General features: G+C 42.1%; 1 protein-coding gene across 1 annotated transcript in view; it reads left to right on the top strand.

Annotated features, from left to right (window-relative positions):
- FAM20C (FAM20C golgi associated secretory pathway kinase) overlaps nucleotides 1-24,580 on the top strand; it is a 207,611-nt gene that overhangs the window by 158,931 nt on the left and 24,100 nt on the right. Inside the window, exon 6 of the mRNA XM_073543096.1 lies at nucleotides 19,083-19,263. Within this exon, the coding sequence (XP_073399197.1) occupies nucleotides 19,083-19,263 (181 nt within the window). The remainder of the gene's footprint in view (nucleotides 1-19,082; nucleotides 19,264-24,580) is intronic.

A 24,580-nucleotide genomic window follows, 5' to 3' on the forward strand; every position in this document is an offset into this window, starting at 1 on the left:
GGTGGTACAGTGCTTCCTTAATAATTATCCGGAGTTAACATCGATTCTCCATATGGTGCGAAGACTGTGCTTGCACATCCGTCGCTCGCCAGTACACTCCAGTCGTATGCAGAAGCTGCAGCGATTGCTCCACCTCCCCAAGCACCGCCTAATTATAGACGTTGCAACAAGGTGGAACTCCAGCCTGCACATGGTTGAGAGGCTGTGCGAACAGAGGCAGGCTGTAATGCATTTGTGGGAGGATACACGGGCAGGCAGTTTGAGGGAAGACATGGAATTGTCGGATGTGCAGTGGTCAAAGCTGAAAGACCTCTGTAAAGTCCTTCAGTGTTTTGAGGAATGCACACGGCAGGTAAGCGCAGATGACGCCATCATAAGCATGAGCATCCTACGTATGCGTCTGCTCATGCAAAGTTTGATGCACATTAAGGATCTGGCGTCTGCAGTGGAGAAGGACCAGAAGGAGGAGGAGGAGGGAAGCCTTGCTGACAGTCAGCCATTGTCTGGTCAGGGAACTATCTTGGACGAGGAGGAGGATGATGGGGATGATTATTTTGGGGAGGAGGATGCTTCTCAGGGGCAAGAGAATATGTTGGCGTTCCAAGGTCAGGTACAGGGTTTGTGCGTGACTGTAGGGATGTGGATTTGCCAGAAAGTGCTCCTCCACCCAGCAGTGGCAGTGCATTATTGACACCTGGAACATTGGCCCACATGTGCGATTATGCCTTGCGGATCCAAAAAAGGGACCACCGCAATGCCAAGATGATGAAGGATGACGACTACTGGCTGGCCAGCATCCTCGATCCACGCTACAAAGGCAAATTACACAACATCATGCCACAGGAGAACCTAGAGATAATATTGGCTAACAAACAAGCAACTCTGGTAAACCGTTTGTTTGAGGCTTTCCCAGTTGGAGACAGGGGTTTCATGACCATGTTGTGGACTGATTTCTCAAGTACCGCTCACACGACTGCTAATACTGCATCGATTAAAAGTGACAGGATACAGCAGTTGTCAACTATGGTTACAAACTACTTCTCCTCCCATATCGATGTTCTCCCTTACAGGTCATTCCCCTTTGACTATTGGGCCTCTAAACTGGACACCTGGCCTGAATTGGCACAATATGCCTTACAGGAGCTCGCTTGCCCTGCTGCTAGTGTGTTATCTGAAAGAGTCTTCAGTGCTGATGGATCAATCCTGACAGAAAAAAGAACCCGTCTGTCGACCCAAAATGTTGATGATCTAACCTTCATTAAAAGGAACCATGCATGGGTTTCAAAGAATTTTGTCCCACCTTCCCCTGATGACACATAGGGTGACAGAAAACTGCCTCGCTTTTGTCCTCCTCTTCCTCGAACTTGCCCAATTCCGCCATTTGCAGCTGCTGAATGTCCAGCCTACACATCAACATATGCCATTTTTTAAACCTCCCTAACTGGGCTGCCCCCCCCAAGGGCTGGGGTCAACAGCTGGCACACCCGGGCAAGTGCCGTTGCTCTGAACAGGTGGATGGGCCCACTGATGGCCGACGGCAGTGGCACAGGGCCCCTCATAGTACAATACGGTGTCTCTGACGGTGGGGGGGCCCACTCGCCGTCAGACACACCAGCGTACTATGAGGGGCCCTGTGCCAGTACCATCACCCACGAGTGTGCCCCCCCTGCTTGGTCATGGCCACAGTACTTGCAAGTTGCAATACTTACCTCTCCCTGCTCCACCGCTGTGTAGTCTGGGCAGTTAAATCCCTCACAGGGACGGCCACTAGAAATTTGGTGTATTGATCGATGATGGTTAAGATGTAGCTATGGCCTGTCCTGCCGGCCTCTACCTTCAGATGATCAATGACTACCATTTGTAATGGACGTCAACTTACAAGCGGATGCAGTGGTGCTTTATGATCACCTTTCACAGTTGTGATAGTCACAGACGTGTGACATTCCTGCCACCATTTTTCAATGTCTCCTCTCATGGCAATCCAATAGAATCGCCTACGGCCTGTGGCTTCTGTCTTTTGCACTCCATAATGACCAGACACATCATGATAGGCAGTGAGGACCATGTCTACATCTCTCCCTGTGATCACAATTTGATGGAGACGAGTAACGATGATGTGATCCACGCTACTGCGATAAAGCAATCCTTTCTTCACAAAGAACCATTTTCACTGTCTCCACAGACACAGTAATTGAGGGTCTGCATCGCCTCTGCAACATCTACCGGGAGGTTTTCCCACGATGAGTAATTCCCAAATTTCTGCTAACACTCAACTTTCCGTCTGTACTTGTATCCATGTAGTTTCCAGTAGCGGAGAGTCTGGACTGGCTTACTGAGATTGAAATATATACGAAGATTTAAAAGTAAGACAACACTGTATACTGGTGTACGCTTCGAATACCTTTCCCTTTTTCTACTTTTTAAATTCTGGTGTAATACATACTGAGCCTGTGAGTGTCTGTGTCTGACTCTGGAAGTATAGACGGAAATTTACAATTACCCCTAGACTGGATACTCCTGCTATGTGCTGATACAGTACCTTTGTTCAAAATTTTTTATTACGGTATCATCCATAGTGAGTGAGCGTGTGTGGTTTACGCCTTCTATATATACGGTGAATCGGAGATACCAATTTTTACCCTATACTAGATACAGCTTGTATCTTGTATACAGTACCTTTGTTTGACATTTAGTATTACGGTCAAATCCATACTGAGTAAGCGTCTGAGAGTGAGTACGGATCTATGTATATGGAGATTTCAATTGTACCCTATAATATATATACTTGCTATCTTGTTGTCCAGTACTTTTTTTGCAACATTTTTTATTATGGTCAAACCCAGACTGAGTGAGCGTCTGAGGGTGACTCCGGAAATATATACCGAGATTTCAAATTTGGCCAACACTGTATACAGCTGTACGCCTCTAATACAGTAACCTTTTTTGCTATTTAGATTCTGGTGTAATCCATAATGAGCCTGTGAACGTCTGTCTGTTACTCCGTAAATATATTTGGAGATTTAAGATTACCCCAACACTGTATACAGCTGTACGCTTGTGTTACATTACCCATTTACAGCTTTTCATATTCTTGTAATCCATACTGGGCCTGAGAGCGTTTGTGTCTGCCTCCTGAAATATATATGGAGATTCAGAATGTTAACACTATACTATATATACCTTGTATCTGGTGATACTGTACCCTTTTTCAACTTTTTATTTTATTGTGTAATCCATACTGAGCCTGTGAGCGTCTGTGTATGACTCATGAAATATATACAGAGATTTACTGTTATACCTAGACTGTATAGAGCTGTACGCTTCTGATACAGTACCATATATCTGCTGGTATTTTGGGTCCATTTTCCAAAATATGAGGAAGTATGGTGGAAGAGGATGCGGACGTGGGCGTGGGGGGCACCTGGTACTGATGGTGGTGGTGGTGCATCTGCTGGTAATGCCAAAAACACAATAGCAGCTAAGGCAGGAGGTGTTGAGCCTGCGTCATGGTGTAGCTCCGGAAGGCCTGTAAGGCTCCCTTTTCTGGGAGTAGGTAGACTGCTTTTAATGCCGGAGCATCAGGAACTGTTTTTGGCTTACATTGCTGAAACAGCCTCCAGCTCTATCGCCTCTTCTTCTGAAGTTTCAAAAAATGCAAGCACTGAGTCGTCAGTGCAGGCTTCTGGTCAGGAGCAACCCCTTCCCTTGTGTCCTTCACCCACACCAAAAGTGAAGGATGCCGCAGCACACACTTCAGATTACTCCATGGAGCTCTTTTCACATACCATGCCTGGTTTCATTAAAAATGGGGCCCATCATATACTGGAGCATTCCAAATGGGTGACATCAGACACTGGAGCAGCATTTACGGGGCCCATTATACACTGGATCATTAGAAATGGAGCCCATTATATATGGAGCATTATTAGGGCCCATCATACACTGGAGCATCATCCATGAGGCCCATCATATACTGGAGCATTCCAAATGGGGGATATCAGACACTGGAGCAGCATTTACGGGGCCCATTATACAGTGGAGCATTAGAAATGGAGCCCATTATATATGGAGCATTATTAGGGCCCATTATACACTGGAGCATCGTCCATGGGGACCATCATATACTGTAGCATTATGTGGAGCTCATCATATACTGTATGGAACATTATATGTGACCATGGCCAATTATTCTGTATGGAGAAATATATGGGGCTCATTATTCTGAATGGCGCCAATATGGTGGCCATAATACTGTATGGAGTAATATACTGTCCTTTTTTTGAGCTATTGTACAATTTACAATAGATCAGTCATGTCATGTAAGCAGTGAAGTATTTGTCATTGTACTATACCTATATTTCTGTGCCGTATCGGAGCATCATGAGTTGTGGTATGTGTTAAAGGGGCGCACTGACACTCTTTAGCCCAGGGCCCACGAAAACCTGGAGCCAGCCCTAACCCCCCACAACTTTAGCCAAATAACCCCCAGTTTTCAATGTGTAACTATTATTATGAAGTAAATTAAGGTTGACAAGCTTCAGTAATAAGAATTGATGTTTTTGGCATTGAAATGGGCACTGTATGTGTGTTTCCTGTCCTCCACTCCCTGCCGACTTTGCTTCCCCATTGACTTGCATTGGGTTTCGTGTTTCAGTCGGCCTCCAACTTTTCCCTATAGTCGGCCTATTTCGTTCGACCCGACTTTTGCGAAAGTCGGGTTTCATGAAACCCGACTCGACCCTAAAAAAGGCAAAGTTGCTCATCTCTATCAATGAGGTTACCACTGGTCACTGAGGCTGAGTTCCCAGCTGGGCTGCTGAACTTCAGTGACCTCAGCACTGTGATAAAAAGTCACTGAGTTCACCACAGTTCAAGCTCAGTTAGTTCACCGGTGTGACATCAGTGTGCCGGACATTTTACTGCCTGTGCTGCTGTGTTAAAAAAATGGACATGTCAGCGTAATTTGCCCGCGGACACATGGTCCGTGGAAACACATTTGAATGTGTCTGACGTCTGAAAGAATTTTGGCAACCTGAAAAAACACCGCTAAAACACAGTAAAATCTGCTTTTTTTAAGCAACTTCTTTACTTCCAAGAGAACAGGTTTTACCTGCGGGAAAAAATGCAGCAAAAATGCAAGGTGTGAACATAGCCTAACTGAGGAACAACATAAGTTTTATGAGGACAAAAATTCTCCAGATCTGATCATTTATAAAAAATGCAAGTATTTAGTAAACACTGAGTAGCGCTGACAAATCTTTTTTATTTATTTATTTTTTTGGATAATATCTTTAATAGAAGGAAAAAAAAACTGGACCTTTTGGGTATAAAATCTTTATACCGCCATTGCTGAGTTATCGTGGTCTGATTGATGAGGTGGGTAACAAGAATGGCAGCAAGCACATAGAAATTGTCAGCCCTGCTTTGCACGCTTTATAATTGGCGCACGCATCTGCATCTTTCCTGTTCCCCTCTTGCTGCTCTACCCGGTTACCCGCTGCTTTCCATACATGAAGCCGGTAGATCAGTATCGGTAATGAAGTATCATCATGATGCCATCATTGAGGCCCCCTATAATGGTATTTTTAAGGGCAGGTTCAAAAGAAAATTCTTCTTAAGTGTAACTTTAGCTTGAAATATTAGTCATCGATATACCTAGTGGAGCCCCAGAGGGCACAAAGCATGGCGAAACTCTCAGGCACAGGATGGTGCTCCGCCGGCTCGGAAATGAACAGGGGAGGAAGAATATCTTGACATTTTAGAAGTATCGCTGACTCTTCTTCCTGAGGGACTTGTTATAAATCTTCCAAGTTTTTATCTCCGTACATAGGCTGGTGGGTGCCTCATCATTTCTCATGTATTTAATTAGGCTTTTTCTGCACATGCATGACTCCAGAGGAGATGAGAAAAGGGGATATGGAAATCTCTGGTGTCCTGTGGACCAGGAGGAGGGTTAGTATAGTGAAGAGAAACCGAGATCTGCCCATAATGATGTCTGTAGGCCATTACGGTTCTTAACGAGTCCCAGAAATTCTCTGTATTGATGGTGATTTATATGTAAGCAGGTCTAATGGAGATGTGGATTCACCAGGGTGATAATGGATGTGGCTTTGGGCTTAACCAGGCAGTGAATTCACATGATTTTTTAATGAGAAACCGCTTCTCGAAACGCTTCTTTTTTTGGAGGAGAGTTTTGGAAAAGTTTTTATTTTTCTTTCAATTTTTGCCTTTTTGCCTTTAAGAAAGTGGCATACCCTTTATTTGCCTAATAGATGTTATTCCAAACCTTTTCAGAAAACACCAAAAAACTCATATGAACTACAAAGGAGCTTGCTCAATGAAGCGAATAGGAAAAGTTTTCCCAAGTATTTTTAGGTTATGTCTTTTTCAGGTAAGTTTCGCCCGGAAACCACCTGAAAAAGCACCACATAAAATGAACAAGGGTTTGTAAATCCTGAAGCCGATAAAAGAAGTGACATGCTCATTTTTAGTGGAAGTCACCAACTCTCTATACTTAACAGTTTAGAGAGAAAGCCGCCGCCAGTGGAGCCACCGAAAAGATGATGGCAAAGTCTGGTGTTTTTTAGGGATTGTCTGGAGTAGAAACCCATATTTACAGTATATACCCATTATAGGAATTGAATTCTGTTCCTCTTCTCAGGATCCTCATCAGTTTGTGAGGAGCAGCTTCATAGAGTGTCTCTCGTTCCGGGGGACCTCTTCTGTCCAGCCTTCCACAGACAACCCATTAGATTGGATGGGCAAAGTGTAATACTCAGCTTCTCCTGCGGGGGTGCTGCAGGGAAACTTGAACATTTACATCCAGATTTCCATCCGTATTACAGCTGATCGGTGCGCGTCCCAACAAGGGGACACATTGTTATCTGCTTATTTTAAAGGGAACCTTCTAACAAGCTGGCATTAGCAAAGAATGCCTTTAAGGGCAAGTAAAGTGGATGATGAGAATTTGCATGAAATTGGTGTTATAGTAATTCAGATTTTCTTTGCTTTCAGCTTCGTAAAACAGGCTTAGAGGGAAAATCTGATAACTGTGCTCCCGGTGAAAGAATCCATTGAGAGAGCACAATTCCGATCATTGTCCTTTGTCTTGTGTGCACACAGATCACATGCATTTTCCTAGAAGCATACATCGGCCATCGGGGGGGGGGGATGAATGTGCCTTTTGTATTGACCACCGAATACAAACTCTAGGAGCTTATTACGGAGATTCTATAGCTTTCATCCATATGGTTGAACATGCCGAGAATACCTGGATCCCATCAGATCCCATTGGCTTTAATGGGACTTTTCAATTTGTCATCACTTTGGATATAATGTCAGGTCGGGACAGGAAAGCTGTAATCAGCTCTGATGATATTTTTTCCATAGTTGTATCTGTAGTTGAGCTTATCTATATTAGATATCACCACAGTCTAGGCATAGAACTGTCAGACACTTGGTGGTCCACCCTGATGGTATACCTGCCATAGAGGCAGACCACACCGCTGCCAGTAGTCAGCAAGTGCCACGAACGGAACTGCACCATCATAGACTAGAATGCATGTGTTACTTGCAGCTGCCACTAGGGGGAGATCATTTACCACATATAGCTGGTGTATTATGAGAGCCCTGTGCATCTGTACTCAGTGAGCTCCACCTAGTGGTGGCTATAGGTAGCCTGAATATTTACTCTTTAGAGGGATTACACTGGTCAACAGCATTTTTGGTGCCAAAGATATTTCATCGAATTTAGGGTATTTTTGGGGTGCTGATTCTGAATATGTCATCAGTTTTGCCAGATTGGCTCAAGTTTTTGAGATTTTTGGTATCTTATTTATAGCACTTGTTGGTAAATGCGACGCATCATCTCATTAATTTCTTTGGATTAGTACTTGAACTGAGCAGTTCTCAATATAGTTTTGTGTTAATTAGTGTTCTAAAAGTTTGTTCATAGCTTGATTTTTGCACTAACTTTATGTTGTTGTCTGTTTTCCAGTGAAAAGCATGAACTCATCAAGAAGAAGTTGTCTTAACGATCCAGACTCATTCTGTTACATTTGTGGTGAATGCACACTGCCAAAACATAGAAGAAACATAACAGACTTCGTAAAAAAAGTGTATTTTGCCTATTTTGGGGTTATGCTTGGGGACCAAGACAAGTTTTGGGCACCACACATAGTGTGCAAAGCATGTATCGAATTATTACGAAAATGGAGCAAAGGACAAAGAAAAAGCTTCAAATTTGGTGTTCCAATGGTGTGGAGAGAGCCAAAAAATCATCATGATGACTGTTATTTATGGTAAACACAGGTACAGGCACATCTTCACAATGAGGGACAGGCCTTCTTGCAGATTCCATGTTACTCCCATTTTCGTTTCTTATGCTTATTGAATCCTTGCACTTGCACTGCACAGAAATAACAGTCATCATGATGATTTTTTGGCTCTCTCCACACCATTGGAACACCAAATTTGAAGCTTTTTCTTTGTCCTTTGCTCCATTTTCGTAATAATTCGATACATGCTTTGCACACTATGTGTGGTGCCCAAAACTTGTCTTGGTCCCCAAGCATAACCCCAAAATAGGCAAAATACACTTTTTTTACGAAGTCTGTTATGTTTCTTCTATGTTTTGGCAGTGTATATTCACCACAAATGTAACAGAATGAGTCTGGATCGTTAAGACAACTTCTTCATGATGAGTTCATGCTTTTCACTGGAAAACAGACAACAACATAAAGTTAGTGCAAAAATCAAGCTATGAACAAACTTTTAGAACACTAATTAACACAAAACTATATTGAGAACTGCTCAGTTCAAGTACTAATCCAAAGAAATTAATGAGATGATGCGTCGCATTTACCAACAAGTGCTATAAATAAGATACCAAAAATCTCAAAAACTTGAGCCAATCTGGCAAAACTGATGACATATTCAGAATCAGCACCCCAAAAATACCCCAAATTCATTAAAATATTTTGGACACCAGAAAAAAAAATTTTTTTCGTTGACCTGTGTTATCTGGATTTTTAAAATTGATGGCATATTCCTAGGATAAGTTATTAATATTATATCAATGGGAGCTGACTTTAATTAGCCCACTCATCAGCTGTTTTAAAGGGATGTCATTGGGTTTTTCACTGATTTTTACACACTCGCCATATTTTTGTATCTGCTAATTTGATCCGGTGTGAAACTCCATGTAAACAATGAAGAGGCCAAAAGTCTCCCCTGATCTAATATTGATTGCCTCTCCTAAGAGAGACTACATCCATTTTAACAGTCTGGATAACCCCTTTAATTTTAGGGGGACAAGCTCCATTCTAATCTATGTGCTCCTCTGGTTGGTCAATATCATCAGCAGCATCTTATCTAAGTGGTAGGGTAGCACTTATATTTATATGGGGACACACAATAGCTTTAAATGACATTGGTCACCACCACATTTCACAATACAAACTGCGTACCTTATTAGATAGGCTTAGACCTGATGATGCTGATGTACTTACTTTGAAAATCCTCGCCAGAATTGTCTGTATAACCCTTTATTAGAGTTTTATTGCCTGATATTAATGTTAATGATGTTAAAATCAGGATCGTACTACAATTCTAAAAATGAATTTTCACAGTAGGAACACCAGCCTCATCAGGTTCAATAGAGCTGTGTAATAATATATGCAGCTTGTCTTGTGATATCTAATGACAGATCCGCTTTTCGATACTAGACCTTTAGAAAGCTGGAGGACATTGTCCTTATTTATAGAATAATGGCAGACGTAGAGAATGACCCCCAATCTATAGGGCAAAGATGAGATACCTTGTCCTGATGCGCACTGTACAGGAAATATGTCTTATCTGCTGCAATAATAATTAGTCTTAAAGGGATTTTTCTGTACATAACCACCAGATGATAATTGTTGGACCGCCCGGAGTCTAGCTACTGAAACTCCAACCGATCCCGAGAACAGGGTATGCAAAGTTCACTTTATGAACGGAGTCTTACTGAGCATCTGCAAACACTTGTCCTGTAGAAAGTGAATGGTGCAGAGGTTGCACATGCTCACTACTCCTCCTGGTGTTCATGTGATTGGTCCACGTCCCAGCTGTCTGACATCTAACAATCATAACTTTATCGAAAAAACAGCAACACTTCAATAATCCAGTAACAAAAAAAGAGTGTAGTGGAGAGGTAGACTCCTTTAGTAAAGTGCAACGTTTCTGCTCCACATAGAATCTTTTTCAGACATCGACACGGTATAACGACTAGATGGAAGTATTGCAAGTGTGCAAAAAAAGCTACGAAAAATAGAAGTGTTAGTAGTATATTTTTATCAATTAGCAAAATGCAAAGTGAGGGAGCAAAAGAGGAATCTAAATCACATCAATATTTGGTGTGATCGCACTCTGCCTTCAAAACAGTAGGAAGGAACTCGGCAGAAAGTTTGTTCCAAACATTTTGGAGAACTAACCACAGATCTTCTGTGGATGACGCTTGTGTACAACCTTCTGTCTCTTCATGTAATCCCAATCAGACGCAATGATGTTGAGATCAGGGCTCTGTGGAGGCCGTATTATCACTTCCAGGACTTGTTGTTTTTTATGCTGAAGACAGATCTTAAAAAGAATCTTTCAGTAGGATAAACCTTCCTAAGCTGTCTATATGGGTGTGCAGGTCATAGGAAACTGAATAAAATGATACCCTGATATCTGCAATCCGATGTTTTGTTCCGTTTTTCATATTATGTAAATGAGCTGGTAAGATCTATGGGCCGGAGATAGATCTCTCAGAGAACCTGCTTCCAGAGCTTATTATAAATGACAGGGGGTGTTACCAGTTTAAACATGTGGATCAGGAGAGCAGGCTGTCAGTCATTATATGTGTTATTACTCTGTTGTCAGGTGTCCCGGGACCAGGGGCTCCTTCCCTGCCTCTAACGCTAGGGGCGCCCTAGCTCACCCTGTTTCCCGGATTACTTCTGATGGTGATGACGCCAGAGCCACATACCTTGCCTTAGCTCCTGAATCCACCTACAGTCGGTACTCTTCCCCAAGGAAGAGAGGAGTAGTAGTGTACATAAGAAACCAACGAGACTAACAAGGTAATAAATACAGGGAAAAAGGAAAATATCAGTCATACAAATATACTCACACAGACAACAGAGGTAAACACCGGGGAGTGGAGGATAGGGTAAAACCAAAGTAGGAGAAGGAGGGGAATTAGCACACATACAAAACCTAGCAACAGTCACAGATAAATCCACCCAACACCTTCTCAAACAACATCAACAGCAATAAACCACCATCTCCTAAACCATGCAGCATGAGGCTGGCTCTGGCAGGTAGTGCTTGCCAGGGCCCTGAATATGTAGCAGAGAGGAGTGGACAACAGTGAACAGCTGAGAGCCTTAATGCAGGAAAGCTCCAAGAGCTCTCTACTGAGCAGATTAACCCCTGCACTGGTAAAAGAAACCTGCACTGTTTAATATGAAGGTGAAGTGCTTCTAAACAGTGGAGGAGTAGGAGAAATCAGACGCTGCAGTCTTCCGGCTCCTCTCTGTTGCGGTAAACCCGTGACAACATGTCACATTGTAACACCCCCTTTTTCATTTATAATAATCTCTGCAGGTAAATTCTCAAGGAGCAAAACAAAAAAAAAGACAGTATGTGCATATAAAAAAGCAACTGCATTAAATAATTAACATAGGGTATCTAGTAAACACTGTCTTTGATGAAAAAAAGCATAAAGCTGTCCCACCGCGACAAGGTATACCCAACTGGGACCTACACTCTCTAATGTCAAAACCTACCTAGTGTGAACAGTGGCAGTCACTAGGTCCCAACCAGATGACCAGCTTTAGAGGGACTTAATATGAACTGCCCAGTTCAGTGAAAAGGGGGCCACACCCTCAGGGAGATCTATGTCCGGCCCATAGATCTTAACAGCTCATTTACATATTAAGAAAAACGTAGATTTTTCGGGAATGACACATCGGATTGCAGATATCAAGGAATCATTTTATCCAGCTTCCTATGACCTACAAGCCAACATAGAGGGCTTAGGAAGGTTGATCCTAATGATGAAGTCTCTTTAAGGACATTGGCTGTATGTTTGGAGCCAATCAGATGCCTTCCTGATGATATTACACACCAATATACTATATACTGGAAATTATACCCAGCCTATGGTACCATGCACTGTCCATAAATACTGTATGATCTAATATATACTGGAGGTGCACCTGGCATACAGAATAAGCCAAGCAGTGCTGCGCAGACAGGAAGCGGCATGTGAACCGGCACAAACGCCGCCCGCCAGACCTTGTAATTTTCAGTTTTGGGATAGAATTATCCAGAGCATTATTGTAAGTATACACTGTAGTTTTTGTTGAGACATCACAACACATAGGAAGGACATAGATTTCATCTGAAGTACATAACCAAGCAGAGGAACGTGCGAGATTTCCGCTAACAAATGGAATATATTGTGCTCATGTGAAGATGGAATTTGAATCAGATGGAAGCGAGAGCCTCCTTCCCTTGTCTTCTCCCCTTTAGAAGATTTCCTTATAAATCATTTATTTTTTATCACAAGGGACACTGCTGCGAAAATGAAATAAAATTGTTATCACACCAAGCAAAGAGGCTGCTGGAGATTGTGCCCTGCCTTAAAAGCAGACAGTCATGCTGGTTATTAAGCCTCTTTTAAATTGCTTTTATCTGTTGTTGTTTTTTTTTGTGTGTTTTTTTTATATTTTATATTTTTTGTATTTTTTTTCTAAACTGGGATTTCTCATATTTATCCGCATATCAGAGCCAATTTATGCACCACTTGCCTTAGTTACAGAGGATTTGCTGAACGTACGTTAAAAAAAAACAAAAAAAAAAAAACACTTACCTATACATGCGCAGAGGATTAAACGCAGACCCGTTGGGAGTGGAGTTGAAAATAATCAGGTTATGGTGCAATTGACAGAGAAGTCAAATTTTTTTCCAGAAACAGCGCCACTCTTGTCCAAAGGCAGGGTCTGGTATTGCAAGTTAAAATGAATGGGGTTGAGATGCAATACCTGACCCAGCCTGTGGAAAAAGGAGGCACTGTTTCTGGGGAAAAAAAACGTAGTTTTTTTTTAAACTAATCTAATAAATATCTTATTTATTTTCTGTTACTTATAGAACACCAATATATTCTGCAGTTCTGTACGGAGATTGTCACCAATCATGTTAGTTCCTGTCCTCATTGGGGCTCGCAATCTTTCCTATTTTAGATAGACACTAGGGTTAATTTTATAAGCAGCCAAATATGTCTCTCTGTTAAGTGGAGGAGGACCATACATGCTCAATGCAGACGTCTGATTGGTCGAACCTATCCTGAAATCCATGCTGTGTGAACCACAGGCCGCATGCGTCGGACACCGGCTATGTTATTGCAGCCTTGAATAATTTACTCTGAAATGCTGCTGCACTTCAAAGAAGAGATACCACCCTCAAAATGAATAATGTTATTGTACTGGATGCCCCTCTCACCCTGTGGTTCCCATTGCAGCTACAGTATATAGCCTTGATAGTACCATTATTTGGCACTAGGGCACTAATCTTCAGGCACTGTATGGTACTGTTATTTTTTATTGAATGAATACATGTACAGTATATAAGCACTCAATGGTGCAGTTATTTGGCACTGTATGATAGAAACATTGAGGTCCTTTATATATGATATCGATATTTTGTAAAGTAGAGTTGTATTATTTAGGCACACTATGGTATTATTATTTTTCATTGTCTGGTGGCTTTATATTGGCACTTTATAGTATCATTATCTGATCATTTATGACAGCCTTATTTGGAACTTTTTGCTACTATTATATACAGTATGCACATTATGATACTGTTTTTTTTTCCATAATATGGTTGTATTATTTATGCACCCTATAGTACCATTATTTGGCACTAGGGCAATAATCTTCAGGCACTGTGTTGTAGAGTAATTTTTCACTATACAGTTGTGGCCAAAAGTATTGACACCCCTGCAATTCTGTCAGATAATACTCAGTTTCTTCCTGAAAGTGATTGCAAACACAAATTCTTTGGTATTATTATCTTCATTTAATTTGTCTTAAATGAAAAAACACAAAAGAGAATGAAGCAAAAAGCAAAAAATTGATCATTTCACACAAAACTCCAAAAATGGGCCAGACAAAAGTATTGGCACCCTCAGCCTAATACTTGGTTGCACAACCTTTAGCCAAAATAACTGCGACCAACCGCTTCCGGTAACCATCAATGAGAATAACTGCGACCAACCGCTTCCGGTAACCATCAATGAGTTTCTTACAATGCTCTGCTGGAATTTTAGACCATTCTTCTTTGGCAAACTGCTCCAGGTCCCTGATATTTGAAGGGTGCCTTCTCCAAACTGCCATTTTTAGATCTCTCCACAGGTGTTCTATGGGATTCAGGTCTGGACTCATTGCTGGCCACCTTAGAAGTCTCCAGTGCTTTCTCTCAAACCATTTTCTAGTGCTATTTGAAGTGTATTTTGGGTCATTGTCCTGCTGGAAGACCCATGACCTCTGAGGGAGACCCAACTTTCTCACACTGGGCCCTACATTATGCTGCAAAATTTGTTGGTAGTCTTCAGACTTCATAATGCCATGCACACGGTAAAGCATTCCAGTGCCAGAGGCAGCAAAGCAACCCCAAAACATCAGGGAACCTCCACCATGTTTGACTGTAGAGACCGTGTTCTTTTCTTTGAATGCCTCTTTTTTTCTCCTGTAAACTCTATGATGATGCCTTTGCCCAAAAAGCTCTACTTTTGTCTCATCTGACCAGAGAACATTCTTCCAAAAGATTTTAGGCTTTTTCAGGTAAGTTTTGTCAAACTCCAGCCTGGCTTTTTTATGTCTCGGGGTAAGAAGTGGGGTCTTCCTGGGTCTCCTACCATACAGTCCCTTTTCATTCAGACGCCGACGGATAGTACGGGTTGACACTGTTGTACCCTCGGACTGCAGGGCAGCTTGAACTTGTTTGGATGTTAGTCGAGGTTCTTTATCCAACATCCGCACAATCTTGCGTTGAAATCTCTTGTCAATTTTTCTTTTCCGTCCACATCTAGGGAGGTTAGCCACAGTGCCATGGGCTTTAAACTTCTTGATGACACTGCGCACGGTAGACACAGGAACATTCAGGTCTTTGGAGATGGACTTGTAGCCTTGAGATTGCTCATGCTTCCTCACAATTTGGTTTCTCAAGTCCTCAGACAGTTCTTTGGTCTTCTTTCTTTTCTCCATGCTCAATGTGGTACACACAAGGACACAGGACAGAGGTTGAGTCAACTTTAATCCATGTCAACTGGCTGCAAGTGTGATTTGGTTACTGCCAACACCTGTTAGGTGCCACAGGTAAGTTACAGGTGCTGTTAATTAAACAAATTGGAGAAGCATCACATGATTTTTCGAACAGTGCCAATACTTTTGTCCACCCTCTTTTTTATGTTTGGTGTGGAATTATATCCAATTTGGCTTTAGGACAATTCTTTTTGTGCTTTATCATTTAAGACAAATTAAATGAAGATAATAATACCAAAGAATTTGTGTTTGCAATCATTTTCAGGAAGAAACTGAGTATTATCTGACAGAATTGCAGGGGTGTCAATACTTTTGGCCACAACTGTATGGTGGTATTACTTAGGCACCCTATAGTACCGTTCTTTGGCACGTTATAGTGCTATTATTTATGCTCATTATGGTACTGTTATTTTTCATTATAAGGTGGTATCTATGCACCCTGTAGTACCATTATTTGGCACTAGGGCTATAATCTTCAGGCACCATATGGTACTGTTATTTTTCACTATATGGTGGTATTACTTAGGCACCCTATAGTACTGTTCTTTGACACGTTATAGTGCAGTTATTTATGCACTTTATGGTACTGTTATTTTTCATTGTATGGTGTTGTTATTGGTGTACTATCCTGGCGGTATTACACGCTCATTTCCTGAAACGTCTAGAGCGATAACATAAACTATATCAGCTGCTGAGATACTCGGCATCTATGAATACATGAAAATATTAGTATGTGCAGTTGACGTCTTGTTGAAGCAGGGGCGTAATTTTACTTACTTTACTCCATCAGACCGCGCAACGACGACGTCCGATCCTCTTAAAGCAATTCAGGTGTTTCTTTTATGGATGTTTCCATCTAAAACCAAGCAAAATATCACATTACTCCCATCCAAGAAAATAGCACAGGGAACTATTATTCATATATTCAGAGTCTACGCTGCCAAAAAGCCTTAATAATTTGCAATTTTGCCTCCTCTGCCGGCTGATCATCCTTCAGCTCGGCTGATAAAGTTCTCTCCCTGTGAAATCTGTCAATATTTTTTATTCAATATTCCGTAATGTTCTGTGTGGGGATGGTTAGGCGGCACTATGAAATTCAATCTGGGCCTTGGTTTACTCTATGATTCCAATGCATCAGCATTTTGATTTCGTTAAGGGTGGATTATTTTCACCGCTCCCCATTTATCTGTTTTGTAGACCCCAGGAATTTGTTTAGTGATGGTACAGAGGCGCGTCGAGCTTTTATCTGTAATCTCCTGAGTTTACGGATGAAATTTAATTTTTCATTTTTTTTGTTTCTGACTAACTTGACTTGTGGCATTTATTAGGAGGCAATTAAACTTCTAGTTCTGTTTATGAATCGAGTGGGGAGAGCATAAATAATGATTACATTAGATTTATCAACAGTGTACGGCTGCCCGCGGCATAATGCGCAGAAAAATTCAATATGGTTATTGAATATCAGCCGTGAGATGTTGTAATATAGTATATGTATCCTGAAAATCAGAAATAGTGTAAAAAAAATGATCCGTAATTAGCTCATGCAAGTGCCGGAATTACAGATTTCGACTTTGGGATTGGGAAGTAGCGCCACCTCCTGAATATCTAACATCTGCTTGACCATTATGTCCCCCAACATCACCACTCGAAGGGAGAGTGCATACATAATACATACTGTATTAGACTGCTGACCAATCCTTCCTATATCGAAGTGTTTAGCCCACTTTAGTCTAATGTTTAGGCTCCCTTAACAATGAAGGGCCCAACAAATGTGACAATAGAAGCCTAGCCTCTGTCCCCTGATGAAGCCAGTCATGGCAAAACATGTCAGGGAGGCTATGAGGGAATTTTAATCAGCTCTGACATTTGTACATGTCCTTAGAAAGTCTATCCTAGCTGGTGAAACAGATACAATTGCGGTCACTGGGGAGCGCCAGGGGGGATGGCCCGAGTGATCCTCCGCGGCTCCAGCCAAACACTTCCAAAGGAAGATAGTAAAATAGCCGGTCACGGAGCACTAGGAACACACAGACAGAATATTTTATCTTTCTTTTAGCCCACAACACGTTTCGACGGTGACCCCATCTTCATCAGGTGGTAGTTTCTTCTCCGTTACCATCCATCCTTATTGCTATCCTTGCTGGTGGACACCCACCACCAATCTAGGTAGGAGATACTGTATATTCCATTAAGGAGAGTGATATCCCATAGAGAAATCCCAATGAAATGCTACAAACAACAAACGTGCAACAAACGTAACACAGACTATTATAGTCAATGGCTTCTGCCTTACGGCACTCCATCAGTTTGTTTTTTTATCTGTTCCTAATACAGAGCTGAAGAACAGAATTGACAACGTAGGTTTTGACCCTGCCTATATAAACCTTTTAATCTACTATATATTTGTTCAGATGGCAAAAATAAAACTGTAAAATTTTTGCCTCCGTGTTGTGTTCAAAAGATCCAGATTTCCCATGGGTATGTTAAACCGCAAAGTTAAAAACAGAAACCGCAAACATAAAACACAACATGTAATATAAATAGAAACCGCAAACATAAGATCTATACAGAAATCGGAAACTTAAAACATAACCAGAATCATGAATCCCAAACATAAAATAGGAGCAAAAAACGCAAGCATAAAAAATAAACCGCAGTCTTAAAACACAAAGATAAAATATAAACATAAACCCGAAACATAAAAATAAATTGCAAACATAAAACACGAACATAAAATCTAAACAAAAAACGCAGACATAAACCGCAAATAAAATGCAATCTTAAAACATGAAAGTAAACTATAGACATAAACCGCAAACATAAAATATATATAGAAATCACAAACTTAAAACAAACCAGTATCATCAATTGCAAACATAAAACACAAGCATAAAATATGAACAAAAAACGCAAACATAACCTTGCAGTCTTAAAACACAAATATAAAATGTAAACATAAACCTAAAACATAAAAATAAATCACAAACATAAAGCAAAAACCACAAGCATAAAACCTAAACCGCGAATAAACTGCAATCTTCAAACATAAATAGCAAATGTGAGCATCAATCGCAACAAACTTAAAACATGAACTGCAAGCATAAAATACAAACATAAAATATAAACGTAAACCACCAACATAATCCCCACATCTAAAACATAAACCGCAAAGATAAAACATAAACTCAAACAAAAACACAAACTGCAAACATACACGTAGACTTTTTTGTCCTAAATGAGACAGTTCATAAACTTCATGTATGGTTTCTGGAATAGTCGATGATGGGTAAGGCCGGGGTCACACTTGCGAGTGCACTGCAAAAAACTCGCGGGAGTCTCTCACATTAATACCCGGCACTGCCGTCGGCACTCGGGACCGGAGTGTGTGGCTGCATGTATTTCTATGCAGCTGAACGCTCCGGTCCGAACCGCCGGCGGCAGTGCCGGGTATTGAGGCAAGATACTCGCACGAGATTCTTGCAGTGCACTCGCAAGTGTGACCCCGGCCTAAGAGTTCTCATTGCTTACAAAAATAAAGTCCATTCCAGAAGGAATTCCTATCTCTACCAACAGATAATACAATTGTGATGACAAAGCTTGGGCAAACTGCAGATGGACCTTGACGTTGACCTGAGTCTGGATATTTCTTTGACGTTTTTTTTCTTCTTTCTCTTCGTTTTCTGCCGCCCTCCGTGCATTAGACTGAATCTATCTCACAGTTTGTTTTTCTTACAGCAAACAACATTTGTTTCTATGGAGAATGTTCTTACTACTGTTCAACGGAACACGCTCTATGCGGAAAGCCCGATCAGATAGAAGGATCCTTGGCTGCTTTCCTGCCAGACTTGTCCTTAGCAAAACGGAAGACGTGGAGGAATCCGTGGAGACGTTCATACCATAAACGCAAAAAAGCAGAGTAAGTCCATGTCATTCTTTTATTGTAAGGGTCATGCACTGTGTATTTGGTACATATATGTATCTCTGTGTCAAAAATTGCTTCATCGAATCATGAGTAGATGAATTACCGTATTCATTAACGGTGATTTCTACAGCCCCCGTTTACTTCCACAAAGACAGGCCATACTTGTGCGTACTCCTTCTCTCAACTATTCAGGGTTCTGTTGGGGACCCCAAGGTCACACCTACAATCATGGCTTTGTTTTATGGCCAGAATTACCATAGTGCTGGCTTGTGTACAGATAATCAGACTGCATAGTCCCTTATCAGTGTCATACACTTTAGATCCTAAATAATAATGTCATATACTAGTAAAATTACACTAAAATATATCACTCAATAGTGCCACAGGAGTAAATAGTACTAGTTATGAGAAAGCGTGCTGTGGTAAGGTGTTATCCGAGCATGCTTGTGTGCTAACCGAGTGTCTTCGGCGTGCTCGAATATTATGTTCGAGTCCCCGCGGCTGCATGTCTCGCAGCTGTTCGACAGGCGCAACACATGCAGGGATTGTCTAACAAACAGGCAATACCTTGCATGTTTTGTGTCTGTCAAACAGCTGCGAGATATGCAGCCGCGGGGACTCGAACATAGTATTCGAGCACGCCGAAGACACTCGGTTAGCCCCCGAGCATGCTCAGATCACACCTTATCCCAGCACGTTCGCTCATCTTTAAATATTACCGTACAGTGGTAAATTAATATCAACTTGCATAAAACAAATAATAGCTCCATAAAGTCCCCAAATAATACTAGTAGAATCTGTCTAAAGGGGCTTTAACAACATCGTTACTTACCAGGCATAGCGCTATAATTTTAGGAACGGCTGTGCCTTCTGTCAAAGATTTTTCCTATTTAAAGAGTTTGTGTCAGCGTGGTAATAGGGTAAAAATTGCAAAGTTCTTGTAAAACCAGCGACTCCGCAATTTACTTGTTATTTAAAATAAAAAACCACTTTATTCTTCAGGATGGAAGGATTTTTAATTCTATAGCTTACAGCTTTCTGCTCTTGAATCCAGCCAGCTTCAGTGCCTCTGGTCTCTTCTGATGTTGCAGAGGTAACGTTACCTCTGTAGCATTAGAATGCGTCCAGTTCAGATCAGCGGCACAGCCATGCCTCTTGTCCAATCTGTGAATCATTCAGGAGTGTACCATCGTCCTGGCAGTGGGTTGTAATTTTGTGAATTTTGACCAAACTGTCGACAAGTGCCTTGTGCATCTTTTTTATTGCACTTTTTTTTTCATCCTTTGAAAGGTGCAACCAGGTCCTATAGTGTTAGCTTGGAGAATATGGTCTCTGTCCTTGTGTGGTGCGCTTACATATTTTTGCGCAGCCGTCTGATCTAATAGTATGGTCGTCACTAATAGACTGTAAGCCAGACACTGTGCGCTACTCGTATCTGTGTGACTGGCGCCCTATACAAGTTGCATCTGCGTGCATTTATACAGTGGCGGACACAGACTGAAGGGGGCCTCTATGCAAGAACAGTATCTGGGCCGCTCTCTGTGTATGTCTCGGGACCTGCTTGTTGATTTGAAGGTAAATGTGGCCCCGTTAACGCTTGGACCCTTGAACGGCTGCCCACGTTGTACCTATGATATATCTGCCACTGCATTTATAATACTAGGCAACCACGTCCACCATGAAGGGTCGGTGTGAGTGGTTGTTTCACCATTATTTTGTCCCTGTGCTGCCTCTGCCTTTTTCATGGCACACGCTGCATCCTGCAGTGCGTTAATATTGTGACCTTGTGATTAGTGAAGAACGACCATGCTGGGATAAGGTCTAATCCGACCGTTTTTGGGTGCTAACCGAGTGTCTTCGATGTTCTTGAAAAATATGTTCGAGCCCCCGCACCTGCATGTCTTAGGGCTGTTCGACACCCGCAACACTTGCAGGAATTGCCAGTTTGTTAGATAATCCCTACATGTGTTGTGGCTGTTGAACAGCCGCGGGGACTCGCAAATATTTATCGAGCACGCCAAAGTCACTCAGTTAGCACCCGAGCATGCTCGGATTAGACCTTACCCCAGCACGTTCACTCGTCACTATTTGTGATGTCTTCAACCCTTTAAATAGATAGCCGACCGGAGGACAAGAGTCAGACCCCCACCAATCTAAAAATGATGGCCTACCCTAAGGAAAGGCTTTCCATTCTACAGAACCGGCAAAAGTCTAAATATCTCCAGCCGACCATCCATAAATTTGTCTAAAAGCGATTTCATTAATAACCCCTAAATTTTCATTTACGGAGTCTTCTTCCATCAGCTCGAAAAGCCGCACTTCTATTGACTGCCATAACTCCTAATAGTCTTTCTACTGTTGCCTTCACTTTGCTATTGCGCGTATTAAGATCTGTCACTTGTCATTGTGACATTAAAATAACTACATTTATTCTGATTTTCTTTTCTTCCAGCCTCTACTTTGTGCCGTAGCCGGATGTTTATCCAGCGTAAACTGCAATAAATGCATGTGAGCGTGATAAACCCCGCATCATAATGTATTATATTCTTCTTAAATTTGCAGAGTAGATTATATTTTATGGCTCCATTTACTCTCTAAAAAGCAAATCCTTTGGGCCACCTTAACGCGAAGTACACCATTCGGCATTTTGGAATAACCCATGAAAATGTTCTGTATTACGTGAAGCCTTTATATTAGCGCTGGATAAGGCCGTAAGGAAATTGATAAATTTCCACCTTTATGGATATACGGCACCTAATGCACTTCTGTTTATGGATTTCTGAAAGCTTATCAGGCCGGCGCTCTACGTCTATTGCATTACACGTCTGTATTCTGTTCATTTATCATTCCTGGCAGCTATGTGGATATGATTTCCGAAGACTTATCCCTTCAGATCTTATTAGAGGGGAGGATGGAGCAGAGCAGTGGGTTGGCTGGGCTGATGTGTCATCAGATTATTGCTTGATTACCTTCTCCCGGCGTAGCGTTAACCCTTATATAGATCCACTTAATCCGTCTTGTTAAGGAGACGCTGAACCTAATGGCTCTTATCTGAATTTCCTGTGCCGTTGACTACAATCTATTATCTCCTGCACTCAGCCATATTCAGACCCGTGAGAACCAGAATGGAGCAAGGTCAAACGTCATATGGGCAGCCCCGTCCCGTAAGAACGGGGTCTGATAACACTACAAAAATACAAAAATGAAAATTGGAAGGAGAAAGACCGGCACATTGTCCTTTTAAAAGAATTGTGTGCACAAGGAAGGGACTTGTGGTCCAGACTAATAGAGGTAGGAACCTCAGCACCACAAAATAAAATGAGGGGTAGATCTTCCTGCAGTGTAAATTTATTTTGATCCGGCAAGGAGTCGAAAACAGATGTAGTCCAACTTTTCGACCGGGAAACGGTCATTGTCAACGACATCTGTTGGCAAAATCTAGTAGAGCAATAACCTAAAACATAAGATATTTTTCATGTCAAGGAGAACCTGTGTGGAGCATAAGCCGGGAATACGGAAGTGGGGGAAGCAGGGAGACAAAAAACGTTCCCAGTCGAAACGTTGGCCCACATCTGTTTTTGACTCCTTGCCAGATCAAAAGTAATTAACACTGCAGGAAGACCTACAGTCTCATTTACTTTTGTGGTGGTGAGGTTCCTACCGCTACTATAAAAATGAAGTCATATCTACATAGGGTAATTCAATGCATGAATCTATGGATCCTTGGGTCACCAGAGGAAATGATTCTGGTCCATCAGCTCTTAAGCCCCCTATACAGAAGAGAAAAGTCAGCTAAACCCACTGGATTTGCTGGTCTAGCCAACCTTTTTGTATGAAGGTGTCTTGAGTCTTGACTGATGCAGTCAGGGAAAAGAGGGGTCATACATGTTGAACTCACATTCCTTTTGATGTTCTGGGAGATGAGCTTCTGCAGGGGAGATGATGAGATAGCACAAACGACCTAGGTCCAAATGGGTTTGTCGTCTGTAGAGCTCTTGCAGTTGGAGCTCGTTATAGAAACAGAGCTCGGGTCTGGTCTCCAGCCAGTCCCTAAGATAGGAGCTTGCAACCCACCAACCAATGTAGGGTAAGGAGTACTTCACACATAGCGAGATCGTTAGCGAGATCACTGAAAAATCACAGGTTTTGTGACGCAACAGCAACCTCGCCAGCAATCTCGCTACGTGTGACACATAGCTGTGATATCGTTGATCATGCTCAAATGTCCTAGGCCATTTTTTGATCGTTGGTGTCCCGCTGGCCAGCATGCATCGCTGTGTTTGACGCCATAGCAACAACGAGCGACCTCAGGGACGCAGGCGTGATTTTGCTTTGTCTTTTCAACGCCCCCTCAGCTCCGATTGGTGATCTCAAATCCTGTCTTTGTAGCGTTTCCTTTTATAGGTCAGCTATCAATTATATGCAATCATAACATTGAACATGTACAGTTATAATAATCACGTGTCCCCGTGTCAGTGACTGTGGATCCACGAATAAATAGCGCACTAGCGACTCAGACAGGGACGATGAAGCAAACCGCGTAGTGATAGCGCAGTAGTGGCCACCAATCGGAGCAGAGGGGCGTGGAAAAGGCAACGCTGAAGCACGCCTATCGAGGTCTGAGTCGTCAGAATAGCTGCTGTGTGACAAGGTCCCAACGACCGCCGAGGTCGTTATACGGATCGCCGTATCGTTGCTGCGCCGTTGAGTAGATCTGACTGTTTGACAGCTCACTAGCGACCATGTAGCGACGCACCAGCGATCCTTACCAGGTCGTATCGTTGTCGGGATCTCTGGAGTGTCGCTATGTGTAACAGGACCTTAAGACTGTCCAATGAAAGACGCTCCAGTGGGCTAGTGGCTGAAAATAATTTACAGTGGGTCATTGGAAAATAACCTATTGATTAAATCATTTTTTTGTGTTACATTTATTGTTTTTTTTTTTATACTTTGCAATGGCTTTTATTCATATCTGTTTATAAATAACTAAATTAGAAAAACTGCAATTTTCACACTGGCTACTGGGGCTAATTTAGACTCATATGTCCTTTCCTTTCAGTAAAGCCCCCGTTACACACTGCGATATCGCTAGCAATATCGCTGTAAAGTCACCGATTTTGTGACGTTGCAGCGATATTGCTAGCGATATCGCTGCATGTGATACTTACCTCCGACCGGCTCCCCCGCTGCTCATCGTTGGTCGCGCGAGAACGTCCTGGACCATTCCTCGTCGGCCACGTCCTGCTGCGCTTCCTGTGGCGCCGACGAGCGAGGCATGCGGGAGGACGCCAGGATCGCCGCGTCTGACAGG

This window comes from Dendrobates tinctorius, unplaced genomic scaffold (assembly GCF_039654945.1).
Source record: "Dendrobates tinctorius isolate UK_male_01 unplaced genomic scaffold, ASM3965494v1 ptg000129l, whole genome shotgun sequence".
In the NCBI taxonomy this organism is placed as follows: Eukaryota; Metazoa; Chordata; class Amphibia; order Anura; family Dendrobatidae; genus Dendrobates; species Dendrobates tinctorius.